At 36.0% G+C, this 26,672-nt stretch overlaps 1 protein-coding gene across 1 annotated transcript in view; it reads right to left on the bottom strand.

Moving 5' to 3' along the window:
• Positions 1-21,687: 21,687 nt before the first annotated feature.
• The window catches only part of DNTT (DNA nucleotidylexotransferase), a 92,275-nt gene continuing 87,290 nt past the window's right edge, over positions 21,688-26,672 (bottom strand). Inside the window, exon 11 of the mRNA XM_063338619.1 lies at positions 21,688-22,142. Coding sequence (XP_063194689.1) covers positions 22,056-22,142 — 87 coding nt within the window. The 3' untranslated portion in view covers positions 21,688-22,055. The remainder of the gene's footprint in view (positions 22,143-26,672) is intronic.

A 26,672-nucleotide genomic window follows, 5' to 3' on the forward strand; every position in this document is an offset into this window, starting at 1 on the left:
CTCAAACATGCTACAGATTGTTTTGTTTCACTACATTCCACCCTTCAATCCATTCACATCTAGTGGAATCAGATGCAAGGAAGATATGTGCCAGGCTTTCTAAATTACCTGTCAGAATGAGGGAAGGAGATGTTAGAGAAAGAGCAAAAGACATGACAGGACATGACTGGGGTGTGTACTACAGTCCTTGGAAGAAGATTGAGACCAAACTACCAGAGTAATGATCTTGATTAAACATGCATTAATATCACAACGAACTCTTTCTCCGTATCTCCTTATCAGGGGACAGAGGCAAAAATAGAGAAGAGCTGTTTGGGAGGAAGTTTGCTAAAATCTATTGGGAATCACAAAAACTACAGCATAAATGGATAGGCTGCTAAATGGATAGAATGCTAAAAATTTAAGAATGACATTTTCTTCTGCTTCATTTGAAGCATCTTTCAAAACACATTTCTTAATAAGTATTTTCATTCATCCGTTTAGACAAATGCATTCTTGTGCAATGTGTTTTCTATACACATTTAGGACACGGCATGTGTAGTAAAATGTACATAGAGTATACCACTGTAGAAAAGTTACTGCAGAAACACTGAATGAAATGTAAGTGCAGTTAGTACCAAGTACATCTTCAAACAGAAGAATCTGATGGGAATCTACAATTTTACCAGAGCTTTGTAGAAGGCACTTTAAATTTCTACTTCATCTAGCCTAAGCAAGCTCTCATCAAAACAGACCTTTGGTTGGGAACTCATACCTTAACCTGAGTTTTCTGTAGATTCACTAAAATCTGCTAATTTTAAGGAAATGAAATATTGTGAAGGCAACACTATTCTTCAGGTTCCACTGTTATTTGAAATCTGTGAACTCAGTTAATTTCCTATTTGTGGTAACAAATTACAAGTCATTTTTATTGCCACTTACTATGGCTCTTCCTTTTTTCCTAGCTGTTTTAAAATACATGCTTTTTTTTTCCTCCCTAAGACCCTAGACAGGTTGAACTTAATCTTAGCATGTAACAGAAATTGAATTCATTGTAGTATTTTTGAAAGTAATATAAGCACTGGGATAACTTCACAAAAGAAAGCTCCAAGATTTCCATTCATAACAATGCACAGATATTGTAATGTCATGCAAAAGGTTATATGCAGACTGTCAGATGCCATTTAAACAAGCAATTTCTTCCTTGCTCTTTATTTAATGTAAGGCAGTTGCCAAGTAGGTCTTCATGTTCTGAAGTACTGCAAGTTGGTCCAACTCCTTCAAAGAACTGGAGCATGAATACTTGATGTTTGACAGTATTTGTACCTCTCTGGTATTCTCTTTCCATCCATCATTATCATCTGTTCATTGCCTCCCCTCAAATGTGAGAGAGTTCATCTCTTGTCTGTTTGCCAAGAAAAAGTCACTGTACAATGCATTCAGAGTGATTTATGAGCTGAAAAGCAAAACAGAGGCACTGAATAACCAAACACACATACACGCAGCAATATCATTTAATCAATTACATTATCTACTTTTATGATACACTTGTGAATTATGTTCTTTTTGCATGTATAATTAGAAGGTAGAACAGATGGTGAAAGCTTAGTTTAAAGGCCTTAGATAAAGTTTTAAAATAACCATTGCTGCCAAGTGATCATTCACTGTAACAGGATATATTTTTCATTAAGCTATGTTTTTTGCCATGGTCTAATACACTAGATAGTAATGAGACTGTAAAAACATTACTCTCCAGGGTCTTACTCTACCAGATTTCATTGTAATGGAATGTGAACGCAGAGTGGAAGATTGGGGGTGGCTCTAAGGTACACTGTCATCTCTCATTTAAAGCGTGCTCTAAGGAATCATCACTCTGAATCATCAAGAGGATCATTTCTGAGAAGCCAGCGCTGCTTTCAGAGAAAGGAAAATGATATCCTAATATGTAAGTATTAATGGTTTAGGCACGTTCCATGTTTACATGTGGACATTTATCAGAATGAAGCAAAAGAAAAGTACCAAAAAAGGGAGAAATATGCCCAGTTAATTAGGGACTGGAAGAACTAAGGGCAGAGCACAGTGCCAGCCCATCTTACTATAACCTTGCTCATATTTACTTCTGTCATCACTGTACAGTACCTCCTACATCTGGTGTGAAACATGAATCCCAAGATATAAAATACATTCTTAAAGTAAAACAATAAAGAAAAAAAGTTTTCTACTTTGTACATTTTTTGTAAAACAGAAGTATCAAATGGAATCATTTATTTCCTCTTATCAGCTGTTCTTCAGTAGTTTATATTGCGTTCATGCTCCCTGAAAGCTTTAGTTTTAGTACTTGGTTGTATCAGAAAGCATTTGTAAAACAAGTTTAGTGGTAGTTTAAAGTATAACAGCTCTTTCTCACTGGCTTCATTTGAAAGCAAACCTATGCTTCTGTATGTTTGTCTTTTTGTGCTTGAGCGTAATCCACTTCCAAAGCAGGTTAAAGAAAGATACGTTCTTTATAGAGAATAAGCGTATCCAAAAAGAAACCCATGTAAAATAGCTGTATGGGATATTTCCTCTCTTACAGAATGCCTAGGACAACTCCTGGCTGCTTGGCACAGTGTGGCAGGATCATGGAGGAGGCACAGTCTCTGCACAACTTTTCTGTTCACACAGCAGTGCAACATTGATGGGCACACATCATATCTTCCTGGAGCAGAAAAAAAAGTGGTAAACAGTGATTTAGTCATTGGCTTGCTTCTAGGTCAGCATGGTGGTATGTGACCTTGGCAAAGATGCAACCACACCTTTGTAAGGTTCATCCATCATTGCAGATGCTGACTACCTATGTAGTCAGATCAATGTGTTGGTCCAAGAGAAAGCTGGCAGGGGGTGGGGGTTTGAAATGTGTTGATTTTCAGGAAGAATTATTAGCTACCAAGCCAAAAAATGTACAAGAATTTTTGCATGCTTACATAAATCCCAGTGGCACATCTGCAAAAAATGATACTTTTCCTTTCAAATGCTTTAGAAAGCATCCAACTGATGTCTTACAAAACCATGAAAGCAAACGCAATACACTTGGGTGAATCCTTTTTTAAAATAAACCCCATTATATCTTTGCATTGATTACAGAATGGAGAAAGCAGCACATTTGGAACCATGATACTTGCCAGTTTGCACTACTTATTGTACAAAACTAGGAAGGTTGTTTTAACAAATATTTAAATATTTACAAAGATATGTCTTATATATTTATACTGTTGGCAGTGATTTGCTTTTTGCTCTGTTTTGTACTGTCGCAAAGAAAAAACAAACAAAAATCCCTCCAGAAACCAGCAGATGCCCATTCTGTCATTTTGTTATTTTTAGGACTATACTGATGATGCATTCATTTAAATGGTCCTCAATATATCTAAGCAGAGCCTATGAAAAGACCATTTAACTAGTCCTACTATTTATTAATTTCACTTAAGCTACAGTGTAGTGGTTGTTCATTAACAGCCCAGAAATTTCATAGCCCATAATAAACCAAGACCTTTCCAGCCTGTAACTTTTCCTGTACCTCTTAAACAACCTGCCTAGTGAGCGGTCTAGCGTATATCTGGATGACATGCCCCCAACATGTTTCTCCCAATCATATTTCTCATATCACAGGAATGGTGAAATGACAGATGTACTAGGTATTCTTGAAAAACAATGTTCTTTTTCTAAAGGTTTTAAATATTAGCAATCGTTAAGTAAAAGATTCTTATTGCTAGTTATTGTCTTGTTGGGCATGTTGTATATTCAAGGAACTCTTGCAGCTTGTAGCTATTCTATATTGTATTATCAAACATCATACAAAGAAAGCTGTACATTAATAGATGAAAAATAATTCCCTATCTCATGACTAGAAATATAGCTAGTTAATTTCACAAACCAAAAAATTAAAACCCCTTTGAAATCGCTGAACTAAATTATCTCCAGCAATAGGAAAATTTGCTTCAGGAAGCCCAGACAGAAATTGCAGGAGTAGATAAAGTTCCATCTGGGGCAAGTATGCAGAGGATGAACAAATGCTGCAGGAAATTAGAGAATTATTCAAGAACTCTTCAAACTTGATAGGATCCTTCCTGTTCCTTTTAGCCCTACTGTGTAAATCAGATGATTTGTATCCTTTTTATTCCTGATTTGAGTAAGAATTAAAGAGCAGTGGATTATCTACATGCCAAGAAGTGAACTAAAAATTTTTCAGTATTATGCGGGAAACTCCAAATTTGTGGGATTTCCAATTGATAGAATTTGTTATAAAAATGATGAGCATAACAATAATGTTGAGCTAACAGTAGCAAAAGGTTCTAGAACTGTAAAACAGGAAATTAATAAATTTGGAATAATCAAACTTGGGCATTTATTGCAAATAAATTGTTCATAGAACTGTAGAAATTTTTGAAGTTTTGAAACACATTTTTGAAAACTATTTTTTTAAACCATTGTTCAAAGACTCATTTTTTTTTTCCAATCCCTTCACCTGCAAAAGCTCTGTTATGTTTGTTCTGTAAGTATGAACAAAGAAGCCTCATGAATAAAAATGCTAAATAATATGTTAAAGATCACAAAATCCTTTCTCTATCTGAGATAATTTTCATGTTTTATTCAAAACCTTGTTGTGGATCAGAGAAAGAAACAAAAGCTGGTTATCACTCTTAATAGGAGATTCCCAAGAGTCTTGCAGTCATCCATTTCTAACCCTGATAGTCCACAAGCTTTTAGCCTTGAAAGCTGTCTCAGATCTTAAAACTGATTCACGTCTGAATAGTCACTCTTCCTTCAGTGAACAAGTATGATTTTCTGTAGGAGGGGGTAAGGGAGGAACGTTATAGTGGAATGTTTTAAAGAACATTGTGTCAGTTGTTTGAAGCTTCTCAGATTTTGTGTACATCTGTACTCATCCCAGTAGATATCGATTCATGAGCCGAGAACGCAGGGCATGATTGAAGTTGTCTTCATTGCTTGGGTATCTTTCTTGTCTGGGTGTCAAAAGTATTTTGGAGATGGAAAACTAGAATATTTGTCTCACAGAAAACTTCAGTGTAGGTTTTAATTCATGGTAATTGAGGTGTCTGAGACATGAGACTGAGACCTCTCAGGCTTCTAGAATATTTTGTTAGCATTCTCCATTCCATCTTGCCTTCTGTAAGTGGAGGCTAGTTACCTCTCAGGAGACCTTTCTACAAGAACAAGACAGATACTGCAGGATTAAAAAAAAAGAAAAAAGAAAAAGCTAGTGCTTGCTTATAACTTTGATCTTTTTACACAATAAAAATGTTAGGGAACAAATCCCTTAACCTTACAGTAAAAGGATCAGTGAATTTGGAACTTTTTACGAGGGCAACCCTTGGCTTTTTGTTCCTGCAACAGTTGATGTGGAGCACTGATAGAAAATTCCTTTGAAACAGCAAATATGATGGATTTTAAACTGTGCAACAGAGGTTGCTCTTGGGACCAAATTCTCTACTACTGACCTTAGCAGAATTTGCTTAACAGAGAAACTGGCTCTGCATTCAGTAAGTTTTAATTTGTATTTATATCATCAGTGACAAGACAAAAGACAGACTAACAGAACAACCACCAAAAACTTATGGAGTGAACAGACTTTTTTGCAGAACTTTTGAAGCAATTTTTTTTTTTTGAGGTGGAGGGGCAGACAGAGAGGGTTAGCATGTAGAAATCTTCTGATACCTTTTGAGTCCTTGGGTGCACCTACACCACTGTTTTAGTCCATCTCCAGAATGACTTTTTGGAGCAAATTTCCTGATTATTCCTGTTCACCACACTTCGGCTTGCAGGAGATGCACTCCAGAAGGGTAGCTAATACCTCCCACCTACTAATGCACATTGAGTCCAAGGGACCCAAGGTGGCATATAGTTTCTGGGAAAGATTCTTTCAGGAATAATTTTCAAGTATATAAAGTACAGAACAAAAGAAACAGAAAACAACTAGAGAGCACAACCATAGGAAGAACAAAGGTCGTTTCCTTTGGGACAAGGATCACAGATCTCTGTTTCATATGCTCTTAAAACCCCGACATTATTTTTAAAAGGGGGAAATTAAAGCTGTTTTTGTTCCTGTGATTTAAGTGATTGTTCCTTCAGTAGTTTTAGAAAATAATGTAAACATTGAGCACAACCAGGGAGTTATTAGCACAATGGCAAACTTGTCAGCATGATTCCGTTCAGGATTCCTTCCCACAAAGAAATAGAAATCATTTTCATCATCATTTCAAACATTTTCAAAATAGTAGCTACCCTGACAAAGTCTTAGTAGTATGTTCCACATAAAAAAAAGACTTAGTCCAGTCAGAACAAGCGTTTTCATAGTGTGGGCTAGTGTGTCAAAGACAGGACTAATCTTCAAGACCTTTTCCTTGCTTATCTGCCAGGTACCTTGAACAACTGGTTATGTTACTCTGTGTGTCAGTACCTTAATTATGTAATGAAAATAATTATTCCAATCTACACTGTAAAGAGGTTTTAAGCATTAGTTCGCTCTTAAATATCATCTGTTATCTTATAGTGCCCTGGAGAATAGTCCACATGTTTAATCAGTTGAGTTTTGACAACTCAAATGTTGCTTAAAAGTTTCAGGCATTACTGCAAATGAGATGTTTAGAAGTACACAACACTATTAGGACTAATATGGAGAAGATAAACAGATGTGGAGAAACAGCACATTTTGCAAAGTAACCTCTCTTTCAGCTTCCTATTTTAATCTCCCCTCATTTTAAAATCCCTCATTCCTCTTTCCAGACCTATGCTTTAGCTGCTTCCAGGCAGGCTTTTTCTAGCTGCCTTGTATCGCCATCGCAGCTGCCATTTCTCCTCCCTGCAGTAGACCCACGCTATGACCATCAGTGCATATGGAAATAGAAAATAGTTTGTGGGTACCTGAGATACTGTGGGTAACTATAACCAGCATCTAATCCATGAGCTGGCTGCCACTGAGTTCTAGCAATAAGGAAACCAAACAGATGTTTCACATTACACGTTATACATTCACATCGCATTGTATTTTCATTGCTTCTTTGAAAATGACAATGTTTAAAAAAATGAAATGAGTGACCTGAAAACATCTACAGTTGATATATGAGTAGAAAGAAGTAGAACATAAACAGAGAGGAAACAAGAGCAGACATGTAAGTTATAGCAGGGCTAAAACCATATCTTGTGGACACCAGCTGAAAATTATAGTTTACCATACTGCAAGATCTCTCTTTATTAGAAACACAATCCACTTAACTGTTAAAGCCAGAAACCATGGTGTTTCCCATGCCAAATAGAATGCCAAATAGCTCATAATAATTTAAATTTAACTGCTGTGTATAATGAGTGCACAGTTTGAATATATATACAATATTCTCACCACAGTAGCACAGTTTCTGCAAAGTATCTCAGTAAACAGGAAATGATGTTCTGAGTAACTGCTCTTCTGGTTCTTCAGCAGTTGAAAATAACATACTGTATTATTTATGTTACATTCTTAGCTTTTAAAGTTGTACAAACAAAAACTAATCAACCTGTCATCTTTCACATTTTAAATATCCATCAGTCTATTAGAACCATGATCCTCTGAAAAAAAATTAATGTAAATTTTAAATGTACTCTTGATACAAATCAAGGGAGGTAGCAGCACTCATGACTTCAATGTTTGCTGTTGGTGTGATATCAAGAAACAGAACATACTGCCACTTCTTTTTAATAAAAAAGCTCTTCACAGACCTTAGAGAATCAAGTTTTATGCATACAATAAATAATGCAGCATTTTCAAGTGAAGAATGTAACTAACATGAAAGCTACAGAAAATCCTCCCTCATAACTAGAGGTAAATTGCATAATGCTTATTAATTTCTTTGATCCTATTTTAACCACTGAATCTTGTATTTGCATTGGAGGCTTCCTACCAGCCTTACATCTACTTTGACTTAGTAATGTGTCATTTTAATCTTAAAACAGATTGAGAAAAGAGAAGGATTTTTGTGATCACATAGGAGGAGAGATGGCAATCTGCACCATAACTAAATCTCATCCTACATTGGAAGAGAACTCCACCACTGTCCTGTCTCTTGCAGCCCTGCAAAAAAGACAGGCCAACTGCTTGGTGAAGTGAGATCTGGAGAATCACAGCCATTGCTTTAATTCCTTATGAGCGTTTCATTTACTTCACACTTTTATTTGTATTTAGCTTTATAACAACTTTCTCTCTTCAGGCCTTATTTACTAAAGCATTATTTTTAAAAAACTTTTATTCCTCCAGCTCTTCTGTGTCCATTTTCCACTGTTGTCAGGCTTATAAGACAGCCCTTCATCTTGGCCTGTCAACTGCCAGCACCTCCGCTCTCTCCCAGGAGAGAGCAGCTTCTTTTGAATTCTGTTACTGCCTCACTCTCCACATCCCCTTTGCTTCTTGGATTTCACTCCCTTGTCTGTTTCCTCAGACTTTATTACCTCATTTTAAATACTGTCAAACAAGATTTCTGATGTATTCTACAGATTCTCAATGATCGAGTTGTATTTTGCACCTCCACAGCAGGCACCAGCACCTACTATTCAATACACACTTCCATGTTTCCTGCCAAGTGTAAACACCTGTTCAAGAAAGTCCCTGGATTCACAGAGTGCAGTCTACATTAAGTAGTATAAAAAACACCGATCATATAGCTACAGTTTTATTTTTGTTTCCTCAAGCTGAAATATTGCAGTAATAATTTATAAACTTTACTGCTGATAATTTTTTTTTTTACACCTTCTAAATTTTTGCCAAATGTTTTTGACTGCCATTTTGCTTTGCTTTGCTGTTAGTACAATCACTCAACTTAGAAGCCTCCTATATTGTGTAAGCTTTCAGTTAGTTGCCTTTTGCATCCAAAGGCCATATCTCCTTTAAATCTGCTATGAAGTATTTCAGAATTACATGACTTAGCAAATATTAAAATTTTAAAATAATTTCAGGTTTTTGTACGCTTCTTTGTGTTCTTTCAGTCATCACTGCACCATAGGACTCTAATGAGGAGATTTAAAGTACTATCTTTTTCCTACACTGCCTATATTAGTCTCGTCTAGCAGTAATTTGCAGACTGGTGATCAGTTTCTGACCTTGGGCTGCTGTGGGATTTTTAATTTACTACAGAGCATAAGCTCAGCTCTGATGTCCCTCAGAGCATTCCATTCTTGGCCCAGCACTGTTCCTAATTTATACGCTGGCACTTAGAGGCCAAATTCTTTGGCAATGTTTGCGTGCCCCTGCATGGATGCTGATACTCAACTATATCTTCCTTCAACACCTTCTGTCCCTCAGGCATTTTTATTGTTCTTACATCATTTGTCTGTTCCCCGCTACTGGATGTGCCGTAACATTTTCCATCTAAACTCAACAAAAAAAAAAAAAGCAGGTTATTCTTAGTGGCAAAGGTTGTTTAGCTGCTGTTTTTCTCTTTAGTACATAGCCATTCCTATGTCCAACATTCAGTCCAAATACAAAAAAGAGAAGAGAGCTGCTACTCTGGTGATTGATATTTAAGCCTAATGTCCATTCTATTAACTTATCTTTATTTCAACTAAGAAAGATAGACCACTCTTATTATCTGGGTAATGATATCTTGTGCTGTGCTTTTATTTCTTAGAGCAAGATGGCTGTGAACCTGTGCATATTTCCAAATCTATTTTTTGACAAATTGGAGCTTATCAAAAACACTGTTGCCTGCATCTTCTCTGGAATTTTCTAAACCATTTATGTTCAACAGTATAATTTATCTCTGTTTGTACAGGGGAGACCTGAAAAACATACCTGCACCCCAATGTTTTAAAAAGGAGTAGAATAAACTACAAGTCCCAGGAAAGATTGACAGAAGCAAAAATTTAAGCTAGGTCTACTAAGAGAAGATGCGTAGCTCAGTTACATCACAGATAATGGGTTAAAAGTAACTACTACTAGAGCACAGCTCTAGGTAGTATAGCTGGACAAATTATATGTAGCAAAGAGTACAATTTAACATATAGTTTTTAAGAACTGCTCCATCTACCCTTTTTTAGTGTTTATATTTCCAAAGATTTTTCATCACATGTTTGGTCAGTCAGTTCTGTTGCAGGTGACTAAACTTGCTAACTAACACCAATACAAAGATTTGTGGGACTTGCTTCAATTGACATCTTAAGGATGTCTTTAAGGATAAAAAGTTCTCTCAGGTAATGGATACATGGAGTCAAGAGTACGACAGGTATTAGCAGTAGCACAAAGAACAGTAGACTGATAAGTTTGATCCAAACAAATAGTTTAAACATATTTTGTCTGCAGCATTCTTCCATTACTATCTGTGGCCTGAAAGTGAATGTGAACATGCTGGAAAACTGAAAAAAAAGAAACGGTGACATGCAAGGACAACACTAGAGTAAAAAGTTTGAAAGCAATGGGAGGCTGACTATGAAAGCATCATAAGTATTCTTGTGGAGAAGAATTACAGAAGCCCAAATCTCCTTCTTGAGAAAGAGGTTCCAATCATTTGGATTACACCACAATGGAGTAACACCATCATTGTGCATACAACAGAATGGCTTTTATTCCCTGGCAAATAAACATTAGCAGTTTAAGATACTTAAATAAATAAATTCCTTCTCAAAATGTGGAGAACAAAAAAAAAAAAAAAAGTTTAAATGGAAACAAAAATCCTGACATTTTTCTAAGTTTTCTGCCTTTTTAGATATAAATTCAAATATGCATTTCTGCATCCTTAACAGTTTGTTAAATATGTTAAAAACCCTTCGTGCTTTCCACGAGCTGACACGAACGGATGGAGAGCAGTCAAGGAAATTTCTGAAGTTGGTGCTACCCTTTTCTACGACAGCATATGGATGCAGAACAGTGGTGTTCTGGGACTGTCACCTCTGCCTCAGCTGTTCCACTCAGTTTTAAAAAAAAAAAAAAAAGAAAAGGATTTCTTTGTCTAAGTCCTTAAAAATCAATTGAACAAATGAATTTGAAAACAGGATACCCTAAATCAGAAAAACACCCAATTTTACAAGGGCTAGATTTTAGATTTTATAAGATTAGATTAGTACTTATAAGCCCTTAGAATTCTAAAACTACTGCCTATTTTCTATTTTTTTATATTTGTGCAGCACATTTAAAATATACAGTTATATTCATGTGTTGATGCATTATTAAAGATGCAACAGTCTTCTTGATCATTCATACATATGAGTATACATGTTTCATGATCATGAATTTCATGCTATAAGCCAGAAAATACAGCCAACAATATCACAAATGGCAGTCTCATCATCATCATCATGAAAATTCAAGCACAGAAACTTCTACTGTAGAGGAGCATATTCATCTATGTCCATGCTATGTTAAAGCATCGTATAACTGCAGGTGATGACTGCAGCAGCCTGTTGGTGACTGGCTTCAGCAAAAACCATCTGGATGGGACACGGCACAATAATTTCCTCCACCGTCTCAAAATACTTGCAGCTGAGCTCTTCCTCTTTGCAAGACAAGAAAGTAGTTGAATGCTCCTATCACAATAGATTGCCAACGTCCAATTTATTTATTCCATACAGTATCTGAACATATTGCACAGTGCATAAGCTCCACAGTTTACATTTACCAACAGATGTTTTTTCTTTCTGGAGCAGATGGTATATTGAGTGTACCGTGACATAATTCACATTTGCATTATCAGTCATGAATGCTAATGCATTCCATAAACTGAGTTTTCTGTTTTGATAAGATATTTTTAATAGCCATAGCATCTTTGTAAAAATCAATTAGTTTGGTAATACAATCAGGAAACCAATTTTTTTTCCTCCATTACAGAGAAAGGTAAGATTTATCAAAAAACTAGAATAAAAAAAAAGGGGGCAAGAGAAATAACACTTTGTTATTACCTTTGTTTGATCTGTGCATACTTATTCTGTTTGTGGTTGTTAAATATTTAACTTCAAAGATGAAATTACTTTTGCAGACTTCCTAATTTTCTAAGCTATGAGCTAATTCTGAGTAATACATACTCATAAAGAAAACCTGACAAACTTACTTCATGAGGTCCTTACATCATAAATAAAGTGAAGTAACTGCAAGTTGAACAATATTTTGCCAGATAAAGTTAGTAACTTCACTATTCTTGGGCATGATGACAGTCCTGCTAAATAAAAAATACATAAATAAATAAATCCAAATTATTTTTTATTTCTTTCTCAATTTACATATTTTTTCCCCCCATTATTTAGGGATCCTGGAATCTAGAATGCTGCTAAGAAGTGTCTGGAGTACCCTGCTAAGTAAATTCCTAAATAGGATGTATCAAATAACATATGCAGGTCCCAACAGTATTCTCTTTTTTACAGTATCCAACATATATTGTCACATAAATGAACGCTCTGCTTACTTTCTGACTGCAATTACATATTTGTCTTGATTCAAACAAACTTTCTATTGTTAGATTACTTTTTCCTTCCATAAATTTCATCCCACACATTGCGAGCATAATCCAGTTCTTCCACTGGCATAAATGAGCCCAGCCTTCTTTAAAGACAACAAACCTTTCATCAGTTTAAAATCAGCACAATGTGAACTGAAACAGTTCTCCTGATTCAGAAGCCTAGAGTCTGGTTTGTGCTGGGTGAGAGCAAATATCTCCTCATACACATAAGTCGATCATTGCCCAACACTATGCTGCTGTTAGGTGTCTTAATATTTGTTTGGGTTTATGCAGTTTGCTTGGTTTTGCACCGAAAAGACTGGCATGTTTAATTAAGCACTAAGGACTTAAGGAAGTGTTGTGCAGATTACAAAATAACCCAGATCAAAGAAAGGACACAGCAGTGGAAAGACCACTGGTCTGATGTGGCACTAGAACTCGTAATAATACTTGATAAGCTTTCTATGAATACCAAAAGCTAAAAACATGGCTTTTGCATTTTACAGTAAAAAAATCGATACAACAACAAGAATATGAATCACACATATAGAAGGCTAAGAATTTGGTTTAAATTTCTGTTCCCTTAGAGAACTGGGTGGCATCCTATGATTGATATATCAGCATAATCATTTGAGAGTGTGTTATCTCTTCTCTGTCTGCTTTTAGATAAAATATTTGCAGTGAAATTCAACTAGTACTTAACATTATATGTCTGGTTTCGTGATCTTTTTGAAGAGATAAAAAGGGAAAATGAACAGTTTTCCCCATCTACACAAGCAAAAACTTTGCAGAAAAACAGAGAAAAATTTTGGAGAAAAAAAGATTATTAAATATGTCATGAGTGGGTAACTTAAAATGGCGATGTAATTTAGAATGGCAATTCTTCATCCAGTCCAAATCACATTTAACATACAAACTAATGAACATATTTCTCTGTTAATACAGATCCAGTGTCTTCTAAAGTAAATTTACAATTTTCTTGCTCCATTATTTCAATCAAAATCTCCCTAGACCTAATGGTTTTCAAAAACTCTTAGCTGTTGCCAATACTGTAATTTAGATCTTAGTATCAATACACTAGTTAGTCTGGGGGGCTTCTGGTGGAGAACAGAAGGTCTTGCTACAAAAATGAGTTACCCATGACAGTATTCCCTTTTATATGGTAAAACTCTGCCTGTAGAAAATTATTTTTGCTGCTATTTTTTTATGAAATTCATGTGTCTTTTTAACATTATTTGCTCCTTAAATTAAACGCTCTCCAATTAAGGTCTCCTGTTTCAATAACTCTCAATGCCATTTGCTTCTTTTATAAGAAATTGCTCAGATTATAGAATCTGGAAGCTGGATACTTTTGAAGAGACTATTCCTCTTTCCCACCAGTAAAAAATAATTACTCACAACAGTGGTTTGTCACAACTAGCCCATTGAGACAGATGTTTATCATACTATGAGGTTTTATGTAATTTGCTTTTTCTTGAACTCTATTAATTTAATGTAATTTACTTCAGCTCTCAGGTGTGCCTCCATTATTGTTTTACAAATATTACAACCTTATCTTAAAATTTATAACTCATAATAGCTCATCATTACTCATTTTCATTATTCTTGCCCACTTGTCTTGGCTAATTTGTCCTACCTTATACACCAAAGTTTGATTTTGCATGATTTAGTCTGTACCCATGTTATTTGGCATGAGAAGTACTTGCTTCTAGGGGGTTTACCACATCTTATTGAGGTTCTTCTTTCGTTTTCTCAGGGATTAGTATAATTGTAATATAAAGTTCATCACTGACGGCTCTGATTAGTCTTCATACCTATCCATCCCTTCCTTGCGTCAGAAGAATGTTTATTCTATGTTCAGCCTTTCTTCTTTTTAACATCTTGTACTTCTTGATTTGCTAGTAATTTTGTATGATCATTAAACTTCAGTTCAAATGTTTCTTGGAGGCATTTTTAGTGTTTATTTGTGGCTTGTAAGCTTTAATGTATAGTCATTTATCATCTGGTGTGGACTGTCTTAGCAGCCATCTGTCACTAAAATTCACAGTGGAGTGGCCCACTCATCTGTACTTTCTTTCTCACTTGGGTTCTTTTGAAAGTCTTTCCCTGCATACATACATGTACCAGAGCGGCTTGCAGCTTCATTTTTTAAATATGTGGTTCATTAGGCCCCATTTATTTGTATCTGACAGAAATTTGCTTAAAGATGTTCAATGTCCCACTTTCTAGTCGTATGCAGTACAAGGGAACCTCTGGGTCCTTCAGGCAAGTAGGTAAAGAAAGTCCCTTCCACAAGGAGCAGGAGGACAGCACTTATTCTGTAGCTGTGAGCGGAGTTCCTCAGATACGTGTCCCCTCCCCTAGTGAAGTCAGATCTAACCAGGGGCGAGACAGAATGGGAGAGAAATATCCGTAGTCCCTCTGTAATTCTAATGTCTTGTCCAAACAGATACTGATATTTGTGGTATTTGGCTTCTTTTTTGTGTGTTGGTATCATGAAGGATTCAAATTATATCATCCATCATTTGTCAAGTGCCCTGCAACAGCTACAGCCCTGCAACTAGTCTGGAAGGGTTTCCAGAACAACCACTTCCCACTCACGTACCGCCAACACAAAAAATACTTTCTAGCAGCCTTTAACACACTCAGAAGTGTAACGCAGGAGGCCAAAAGGCACTGAATTGTATCTCTGATACCGTAGTTTAGTTTAAAACATAGACAATCAGCTCATATATCATAATATAGTTTAAACAAGAACACAAAGATTTCAGGATCACCAGAAGCAATAGATCTTGGCTATCCTGCTCAACAACTTTGATCTTTTGTGTTTCAGAGAAGTGCAGAAGCAAAATTTCCTAGCCATTGCATATTGAAGCGTGAGATTCATAGAGTACAGTTATGGAATCCACAGGACCATATGGTCTTTCCACCCATCCTTAGGCTACTGAAAATTGAATGCTTTCAGACTTGTATCATCAGCAGTAGTTTCCGACTGCAGAAACGCTCCTACCTAGTCACACAATCACATAACCTTGTCAAGCTCCATTTTTAAGCTATATTAACTCCTCAGCCTCTCTGCCCAGCTGTGAAGACAATTCCAAATCATCTCTTTTAGTGGTTAGAAATATACGAAGATTACTAGTTTATCTTCTAAGTACTTGGATAAGGTTTTTATTATTTGCTCTTATTTCCCCAGTGTTGCAACCACCAATTTCTGGAATATAATCTACACTTCCACTGTCAGAGAAATCACCTAGTCTTTAAAAATGGAGACTTTTCTTGCTATTTTCTATTATATCTTAATACATAGCTTCCTGAAGAGAAAAAGACACTGAAGCTGACAGAAAACGTAGGACAATTTGGATATAGTGTGTGTATATATAGCAACAAATACATGAAATAATGCTACTTTGCTAGAAAAGCTTTCTTTATTTAATAGAAATGCTTCTGAGTTGGATTCATACAAGTGTTTTTCCCCTATAACTTCATAAATAATGGCAAATTAATTAGGAAGCTTTGCCATTTCCAAAACTCCCTTTGAATTAACATGTTGATTTTGGAGAGAATGCAGCACAAAAGGCAATATACCACGCAGCAGTATTTTTTGCTGCACAGTCACAAAGGAACTAGAATCAAATGCCAACATCAATAAATAAATAAGTAAGGAGCTTGTTTTTCAAATAAGAATGTTTACTTACTAAAACACAGGAAACTGGGAGCTTTCGTACTTACCCAACACATCGTCTCTCCACCCACAGTCAGTCATCAGCTGCAGGTGATTGATCCTAATCAACTAACTGATATAACATTTACCTGAGGCACCTGGGATTCTGGGATATGTAGTTCAGTAGCCCCCACAGTGTGACACATATGGATTGTCTGTATTTCCAGTAGTATTCAAGAATACTATTTTTTTTAGAGGCATTAGGTGAAAAATAGTGTTAAGATTTTATGGGTTGCCTGTAATACACATTTATTGAAGAAGTCATTAAATACATTTTTACATTAAGTAAACTAAGGGGTTTGAAGAGCATTCATGGAGGAAAGTCTTTCCTAGTTATAATTTGACATTGTATGAGATGATACTGGAACAGAGCATATTTGGCTTCAGCAAAGCACCTTAGGCCAGGGTAGCACAAAGTACATTTTCACTGTATTCGACACAACCTTCAAACAAGGAAATGACCATGCAAACTGAAAGAAGCAGAGACCAGGGATAAGACAGGGGACAAATAGAAGCTGATGAATACTGTTTGTGAGGTTTGTGTTTTTAATGTTCAGCACTTAAACTGGCATTTATTTTGGCCACCACAGAATCACGTTCTAGCTACAAATCACTCTAACACTGAATACAGGGAAAAGGGACTGAAATTCAAATGTGGAATAAATGATCAAGGTAGAGAGATTTGGGATTCTAAGTACTAAGAGCAGTTGCTCCTAGAGCAACCCGCTTTGCGGACACCTGAGCAAGATATGAGGCTACACATGCACAGTAGAATTATGGCAGAGACACAGGACACCTGAGAAGACACTTGATTTCCACATTCAAAGATCCATTTTTTTAGTTAAAAATAAATAGAGCCACTCCAGAGTTAGAATTTGACAGACCTAATGTATAATACCACAAATCACGCAAAAGAAGCTGTAAAAAGGCACAATTCATCCCAAGTACATTAGATCCTAAAGGAGGAATGCTGGCCATGACTGTGAACTGATCTTTTTTCCTAAGGAGCGTCATCAGCTAAAACCAGTTACACCTGATGCATCCTGACTGAAATAAAAGGCACTTAGTATATCTGCACAGCAGGGGCAAAGATTACTTGGTTCTCTTGGTAAAATGAAACATTTTAAAAAAAAAAAAAAAAAAGAGGAAAAGACAAGAAAAGAAAGAAAGGAGGCTCTTGATGTGTGTACAGAGAGAGCTATTAGTTGAATTTAGAAGTGGAAAGTTCTGACTTACCTGTAGCTATACACGTGACATTTTTAGGGATATGGCCCCTGTTGGGCCCTTAAAGGCAAAGCCAGAAGCATTGTATCCTAACTAGAGGACTGACAGCCGTACCAGCAGAAGTTTAACCTTTATGGAAGGTTTTCAGAGCTCCTTGTCTCCATTTGTTTATGTGACTCCTTCAATTAACCTTTTAGACCTAGGACTTGATTATTTCAACTGTAGTTGCTGAAGGAAACTGTATCATAGAAAGAAATAGTTGTTCAACAAGTGAAAGAATACTTTTCATAGTAAGGCATAAGAATGATCTTACCTGAGAAATCCAAACAATCCTGGCCATAAGCTATAGAAAACACATTTCATTTGGGGAGTATAAGGTATGCAGATCTTTGGGTTATGGTTTTGGTTTTCATTGTTGTTTTTTTTTTTTTTTTTTAAAGTTCTGGAGTTATTTACATAACATAGCAGCAGTTCTCAGATTTCCAGTAATTTCTAGAAAGTCTGTGTGGCTTCAAGTTTATAATGCCAGCTGTATGAATATTTACATTGCAATTCTGTAGAATTGTGTAGATACAATAAGCTCTTCCTTTAGTATATTATACCACCTAGATTCACTGATGACATTAACTACATTATTACCCACCAATCTAAACATACCTCATTGCTTTTGCCTTAAGAGATTTGTAGCAAAGCATTTGTATAACTGTGAACTTGGATTTGTTTGATATTTTTTTTTAAAGACTGCACTATGTTGCCTATACAATGCATGTTATACCATGTTTGTCACTGAAAAACATTATCTGGGGTATTCAACAAATCACAAATTACCATAAACCATGAAAGAAATACAGTGGTTTTCTTTTTAACTTTTACCTGTTTTTCCCGGAGAGAGAGTCATTGATTGATTTTTAGGAAGTTGGCATGTAGATGCTTATAAAACCAATGACCCTTCTCCTCTTACTATTTTCCAAATTGCCTTGGCATAGAAGCAGGGGAGGAGAGACAGACATTTTAAAAATCAGCCTCCAGGGACTTGACAACTGAATTAGTTTGATATTATTTGTTTCTGATGAACAAGTTACCAATAAGTTATCACTTTGTTTTCCTCTAGGTGCTTTAAAAATAAAGTCTATTAATCATTCTAGCAATTTAGGAGGTATTAAGTGCACTGATCTGAATTTCTCTCTTCCCTTCCTCCTATTATAAACATCGTTCTGTTCTTTTTACAAGCATTTGCCCTTTTCCGGGCCCCCAGGCCTCACCTGTCCTTCATGAGTGCAGAAGCTTCATTACCATTGACTCCAACAGTTCCACCACACCGTAGGGTGTTTTCACTGTTCTCATGGATCCAGATATGCGCAACTGATAGAGGTTTTCTTGTCTTTAACCTGTTCCATTCCAGTTCTCCTGTATGACTTCTGTCTTTTCTAATTATAGTCTCAGTTGACTAGCGCCATCAAGAACAACTGAAATCATTACAGGGCTGAGGCTGTTCAGAACTGTAGGACTAGATTTAATTGATGCAGGAACATCATGTTATGATTCAGAGTTTATTTACTAAAACCTGAGTTTCTGCTTTTCTGGCTCTGACATTACACGGACAATGAATTTGGCTAGTGCCATCAGGGATGATCCTGCATACAGTAGCTATGATAGTGACTGGGCTACCAGCTTCTTCAAATGAGGTGTTCATAACAGAAGCTATCTTCTTCATAGTCAAGCCATCCTGGTCATCTAAGCTGACCTTCTGTTAAATCTAAGCCCTCATTTAACAATTCTGTAGTTTTTTATAATACTTGATCCCATGAGTAATCCTGTTTTTCATTCTCTGTAAAATATATTCTAAAAAAAGTTCAGAAAAAATGAGGGAAATAAAAGAATAAAGTGATATGCTGTTTTCTTCCAGTCTTGAAGGAGCTGACAGAACTTGTGTTTGGTATCTTCTCCCCCACAGGTGGTATAATTATAAGCGATGCACTGGCAGGCAAGATGGGAGTTATGAATTTCAAACATTTCTTTATGTGGAAATCAGAATGTTTCATATTTCCTCTGTAGCTTGAAGTATGCAGAAACAGCACAACAGGAATGTATAATTTCTGATAAATTTTGGCCAAGTAGTAAGTATATTTAGATAAGGTACTGTTCTCTTCCACTAGGACTGAAAAATGTCATTGCTACTTAAGAGTCAGCATCCTGATACAAACCACAGAGAAAGTGCTTCATACACCAGCACAATAAAGCAGTGCCAGTGCTTTCTACTTAGAGCAATTTAGAAAGTAGCCTTATATTTTCAGTTCGGTTAGCAAAACTGCACTTTAAAAGGATGGTTCTATTGGCACAGGCAAGAATAAAACTCTATGCTGTTATCACATTTTTCTAAGTCTCTGACTGAGGTTTTAGAATAGTTTGCAGTGCAGTTCTCTTAAAAGTGCATTCCTCAGTTGAACGGAATGAGTAAGCAAAATCAGCATACTTTTCTTAGTATCAAAACTATCATGTCACCTATATCTGTAAAAAAAAAAAAAGTCTTGCCTCTATTTCTACTAATGGCATCAAATTAGGTTTAAATTACAGAATTTAAATTGCTTGTACTATAAAATTAGGATTATCACCAATTATAGAATGGATTCATAGCATAACATCCATTTCTTGCAGTAAGTCTGATAAAGCCATTCCTGTTTAGCTTTTGTTTCAGGTTGTTTGCTAAGGCTTAGGAAATCTTCCCACTACCTGTGAGTGTTTTTATTGAATGAGGTCCTCATAGAAAAACCTGATCCTTTCTTCAGAAACAGGCTTCATTTTCCTACAGCTACTTTTGTGCCTGATCCTGTAACATTTTACCCTGGCAAGTAAATGCATAAAAATGAATGAGAGTATTTTTCATGAATGCAGTAGAGAAGATAGAAAATGAGATGCATGAACTGTATCCTAAAAGATCTGGGCAACCAATAATTATAATTTAATGTGAACTGATATTTTCAAAGTGTTTTTATAGTACGGAGTCTAACCACAATAATAAACGAAAACATTTCAGAAAAATACAGCTACTACCTATTTTAACAACCAGAAAGATGTGGTTGCATATAAAACTCAGTCTTAACAGGAAAAAAGTTCAGACTTTTAAGAAAGAAAATTATTTGACCAGTCTCGGTGTTCTTAATCACCTTTATTCTACAAATGACAAATGAATGGTCAGTAAGTAACTGCCGCGATTGAGAGACGGGACGCTGCTTGATGCAAGCAAGATGTCGGTTTATTAGACGCGTCGGAAAGCTTTTTATACAGCTACTTAACAGTTACATAAATTACACAAATTCTATCATTTCTAATTGGCTTAGCTCTAAATGTTTCATTACAATAATCCCTCCTACTTGCGGTTTCGCTACATGCTAGAAGCTACAGTTTTGGAATGTGCTAAAAGCTACAGTGATAACTTGTTGCCTACTCCCTACTTCTTCAAGGTTATTTATCTCAGACCTGCAAGGCCAGTTGTTCCCTGGCTCCTCAGATTTATTTGTCTCAGGTCTGCAAGGTCGGCATGCCCTCGAATTTCTTGTATACTTGTACTTTTCTGCTAGCCGCCCCCGACAAGTAACTTCATGTACTAAAGCACTAAATGCCCTTGTTCATTAAAGGATAAATGTGTTACAAATTGTTCATTATCATTACAGTCAGAAGAGCTACCTGGAAATTTTCTGAAACCAAAATGTCTCATAGGATTACTTTTATGAGAAAGTCTCCCACAACTAAGATTAATTTCTGAACAAAAAGAGGGAATACCATTCTAGAGCAGCCAATAACCAAACAGCTCAGGTAAGACTTCCAATCCAATGCATATACATCTACTAACAAATAAATTTCCAGCTATCTATCTAAATTGAGCACAATTAAAAGTTCTCATCCCAGAGGAGCCATCAGCCTGACAGTTCAAGCAGTTGTTTTCATGCAGGTTATAATTCAAATTCCTGATTGAGGACCATCACATCACCACTTGAATCTTCTTTAGTCCAAATCAGTACTCCAAATCTATAGTATTTTTATCTCACAATTGAAGATTGCTACTGAATTATTCCTCTTTTACTTTCCAAAATCCCTTCCTGTGAAATATTTTTATGTCACTGAATTCTCAACTTGTTTATGGTTTATATAGAGTGGTGCCCCACATGGAAAAATATTACAACTGAAGACTCTGCTCGGTGAGACTGCCAGACTAATTACTGCCTAGGTCATTAAGCCTTATATATATATATATAGATTATATATAGATTCAGCAAAACACTTAAGAAATTCAGATAAAGATAAGCATGCATTTCAGTAATTTTTGGACTCAGCTCGAATATTTTATATTATTTAGGTATTGTCATAGCTGGCAGTATTTTAACAAGCATTACTCATAGGAATGTTAAATCCCTATTACAAGCAAAAATCTCACCAGTTTCAAGTTTTTGTCCCCAAAAACAAGTTCTGTCTTGTCACTCCCATGTACAAAACTTCAAAAACTAAACCAGAAAAGACCGGAAAGGATTCAGAAGAACTTAAATTCTTCTTTGCTACGAACATCAGCACGTATAATTTCTTCTCACTAATAAATTTTTAAAATTCTTTAGTTGTCATAGAGACACGTATTTTATTTATATCTAAATCAGACTGCAAGATTGGCAGAAAGACCATTGCAAATCATTTTAAGCATTCCTTTCCCATGGTTCGACATAATCCAAGCCAAGATGTGCAAAGATTTCTTCCTCACTTCCAGCTTTGAGAAAGATCCTCTGTGAAAGAATTAAACAAAAAAAGAAGTCAATAAGGATGTTAAAGGGAAATGTCAATTGATGTTTTTTGCTGTTTAAAAGGAGTTAATTTTTGACAGTTCTACCCATTGTATCCTCTACAGAGCACGCTGTCTTTATCAGTGTGCTGACCTTGAAATGTCAAAGCAAGTTAAAAAATAATTCTAATGCTGCTTGATGCTTTCAGTTCTAATGACTAGTTTACAACTCTGTTTTGGTTTACTTTTCAAGACTCTGTGCACAAGTATTAGGACTAGAACTCAAATAAAACCTACATTTCCCTTCCATGAGGGTCAATAGCTTGACTTTCTTAATAAAATCAATGTTTTTTGAATTAATATAGTAATTTTCTCTATAGATGCATTCAAACTGATTCACTGATTCAGTGGTTACACTAACCATGTATAGCCAAGCATCAAAAGCATCACTGCTTTCCAAATTTCTAATACTTACCAAAGGCTTATCTGAAAAGAAAATATTCCATCTGAAAAGTAAGCTGAAATGAAGGATCAACAATTGCACCTTTTTAAAAATTTTTTCTTATTTACTCATATACTCCTAATGAATGATTTACAGTAAAAAACAGTTTTGTTTTTTCATATCTGAAGTTTTGATAATACAAGATAGTATTCTTGCACAGGAACCACCTCACAAACCTACCTCCCCTAAGATGACTGATGTAGTAAAGTATGTAGCCTTATGCATTCCTTTCATCGCTGAAATACAATATTAATTAAAAAAGCTGCTAAGGTAGAAAAATATTGAAACAGTGAAACCTTACCATTTACAGGAGTTTGGAAGCAAGAATGAACTCATTTCTATTGAAAAAGAATACTTAATACTTCAGCAATTCCTGAATCATTTGTCTCAATCGGTCTTCAGCTCTGAACAATCTCAGACTCGTGTCATGAAAACTTCAGGGTTAAGGTTTCATAATCTTCTAGATTTACTTTCTACTGTGAAAGAGGAGATGCTGTCTAAAAAACTACCCACTGATGAATTCCACTTAGTCAGGAAAATCTCTGACTACTGTAAAGTTTAGGAACACTTCTACCAGCACTTCTGCTTTCTCAGCTGCCAAGCACTGCCTCCAGGACGGTTACACTGTCCAGCATACCCATGGGAATGGGTCAGGAAGAGGAGTCCATGCCTAGATCAGAGCAGGCCCATGTCATGGTGGAACAACTTCTGGCACCAGAGATTCACAGCTTTTCCTTCTTTTTCCTCTGTGTTCTCTCCTCCTTGCTCTCCTTCACTCCCTGATCCGGATGGTGCTTCCCTGTCTCTTACTCCCATTGAGATCACATAACTCAAGGGACTCAGAAAGCAGCAGGCAGGCAGATTACTGGAACAGGTAGATCCTGCTTCTGGATACTGGCACTTCGATCTTTCTCCTTTCAACGCTCCTGTTACTCATCAGTCACCAGAAAAGAACAACAACACTGGTAGGAAACACTTGGGGATGCAGCCTGGCCAAGCTCTATAGCACCAGAGCATGTGAAAGCTGCATACCACTGTCTAAGCTGCTGCATCAATGGAAGCAGAAAGAAGAATGAGGCAGAAAAAATAGCCAAAACCACCGAGCCCAGGGCAGCCTCATACTGCCCCTGAAATATGCTTGGATATTATCAGTAAAATTCACCTCATCAGTTGGTACCCACTGGCTTATTGATATTCTCCATCAGTCCCATTCTTTACAGTGCCTGATCCATATCTCAGTCCTGTCATGAACCACAGTTTTGCCAAGGCACAATGAAGAACTGAACCCCTAAAGTGAAATCTAACATTGTCAGCTGAAGTCAAACTTTATCAGGGATTCAACCAAATTAGAAACCTGTTTCCATTTCATTGTAGGGTTACTTGAAATTTGAAGTTCTAAGTCCAGCTCTACAGAAAAGCCCATCTTTCATCGACACCGCTCAGCTCCAACAGTCAGAGTAGTAAAGCGGGCAGCTTTCCTAACAGCTATTTTTCAATGACACAAAGTAGAATGAAAGCCAGTTTAACTGTGCTAGAAAGGTTATGAAGACTAAATTGAATGGTAGAGGTTAGATGCTCCTGAGTGAATAGAGACAGAGACCATCAGTGTTCCCTTGAGCTTGGGAGGACAGAAAGGACAGAATACAACGTTCTGATTCTGCTCTTCCAGAGTTCCCAACAAGCGAAGTAGGTATTTAAGAGCTGTCTGGATGATATCCTCTTGAATCCATCTGAAGTTACTAAGTCATTTATCTTAGCAAATTATTGCTGTACAGTGAAGTAATACAGAACATTTTCACTATTTTGAGATAGTTCATCTTTAATTAGGCAAATAATTAGAGCCAATGGAAATTATGGCAACAAGAAGTTATATAGGTATTCTGTTTTATTAATGAAAAACAGAAAGTAACTTTTAAAATTGTATCTGTTTCTCTACTGTCTGGTATCAACATGTACAGTGCAACCTTCACAAATAGTGCCTTGCCACGCTTGCTTATCACATTAATTCTTTGGCATTTATATTCCCCAGATTTGCATTTGCAGAACTGTTGTATATCAATTGCACTTTATCCAAACTAAACCCACTCAAATAAATTTTTTCCCACTGGAGTCAGTGGGCATTGTATTAAGCTCCACTATAAAGGCATTGGTTTCAGGCAGTCATACACTCCATATGGATCAGAGTTTTGTTAATAGTGTGCTCAGTACTTAATAATTTTTTTTTCACTTGTCCATAAAGAATTTGGCTTCTATGAGATAATTTTTATATTCAGACACACCATATCAGAAATTTGAGGGAATAATTTTGCCCATTGCTTCAGGGATTTTACTATTTCTTTTTTAAATCAAATCAGGACAAACATGGTCTTCCTTTCTGCTTTGACACCAGTAGCATAAAAAAAGTCTCCTCTTTTCTAAGGTATTTTATCCTCCACCATGAATATCTTAGCATATGAATATTTAGACTCTAGGAAAGTGCCCCAGACAACTGCAGAGTATTGCAGGAGCATGAAAAGCTGAAAACAATCACGTATCCACAATGAACTGACAGTTCAAAGTTGTGTCTGCAATAGTAGAGAACACTTATAAAGCATAGACAAATAATGTTCTTTTTATCTAAGAAGTTCAAATGTCAGATTCAGGAATAAAAGGAACCTATGAAAAACACTGACCAGGCAAAATGATCTTTTTTCATATACAGAAGACTAGAAAAAATGGTAGGAAACAAGATACTGAACAGAATAAAAGAAAAGGAGATATGAGATGGAATATTGCCCATTGGGTAACAATACTGGGGATATTTCTTTCCTAGAGCATGTCCTGGGAGCACAGGATTTTAGGGCTTTTGTTTTGTTTTGTTTTTTCTTTTGCTATTATTAAGAACAAGAGAGGGCAATCCATACACGTACATTACTGCAAAAAAGGAAAACAAGAAAAAAGATCTTAGGCATGTAGACAGATGTTATAGATACTCTTTAATAGAAGCTCTTCATATCTCTGGGACCCCAAATTGCATCCCATTTCTTTTGTTCTGTCACGTTATGTTTTTCTGCAAGCAAAACTCATTTCATTTGCTTGACAGGGAAAATTTCTAATACAAAGTATCTGATGCTGAATACCATTCTCAGTAGCTACAAGCCATGTTTCTAAATTAATCTCTAGCTGATATCTGCCAACGACTTTAGCAATGTAAGTGTTATTAATGTTAATCATAACCTATGATTTTGCTTCTTTGTCAATCTATGCAGAGCTTATACAGTGATGCAAATTTGATTATTACTTTCACTACTGTTCTTTCATCCTTTTTTCTTTTCTTTTTGCTCAAGAGAAGTAATGAACTGCTTGCATAGTTGTGATTGTTTTCAGCTTCTTAATAATATTCAGCAGATCCAAGACATGCCCAATCAACATCAATCAAACATACAAAAAACAATGCTCTGAAGCAGCTGGTATCACTCTGCTCTTATCCCATTTAATCAATTCTGTTATTTCAATGGATGTAAATATTACATTTGTGGTTGCAAACATGACCATTAACTACACCTAACGTAGAACAGCTGCCATCCAAATGTTTTCTTATGTGAACTGCTACCTCTTATTTTTCATTTTGGCAGTAACTATCAATAATACTTTTGATGAAAGAGAAGCAGGAAGTGAAGGCACAGAGCTAGCACTGCTTGATGATATCCTAACTAGCACTGCTAAAGTTCAAACAGATGTTATACTACTATTGTCACTTGGTTTCATCTCACGTTTTAATATGACGAAGCCAGCAATACAAAACTATTACTCAATAAAGTGGAATTCTAGTTTTAGTTATATAAATCAGCATTGTCCAACAGCACATATTTTTTTTGGGGGGTGGGGAATACTTATTTTACTGATTTTGTATATATGTCGTTTAAAAAATCGGGAAAAGTTGAATGCACTGGAAAGTACCTCAGACCCCTTTTTCTCTTCAGTTTTTGGAGTACCTTGATGTGTCTCTTTAACCTGCTTCTTGAGTAGTTCAATGTAAGTAGGTTGAGCCTA

The sequence above is a fragment of the Chroicocephalus ridibundus genome, chromosome 6, assembly GCF_963924245.1.
Source record: "Chroicocephalus ridibundus chromosome 6, bChrRid1.1, whole genome shotgun sequence".
Classification (NCBI taxonomy): domain Eukaryota; kingdom Metazoa; phylum Chordata; class Aves; order Charadriiformes; family Laridae; genus Chroicocephalus; species Chroicocephalus ridibundus.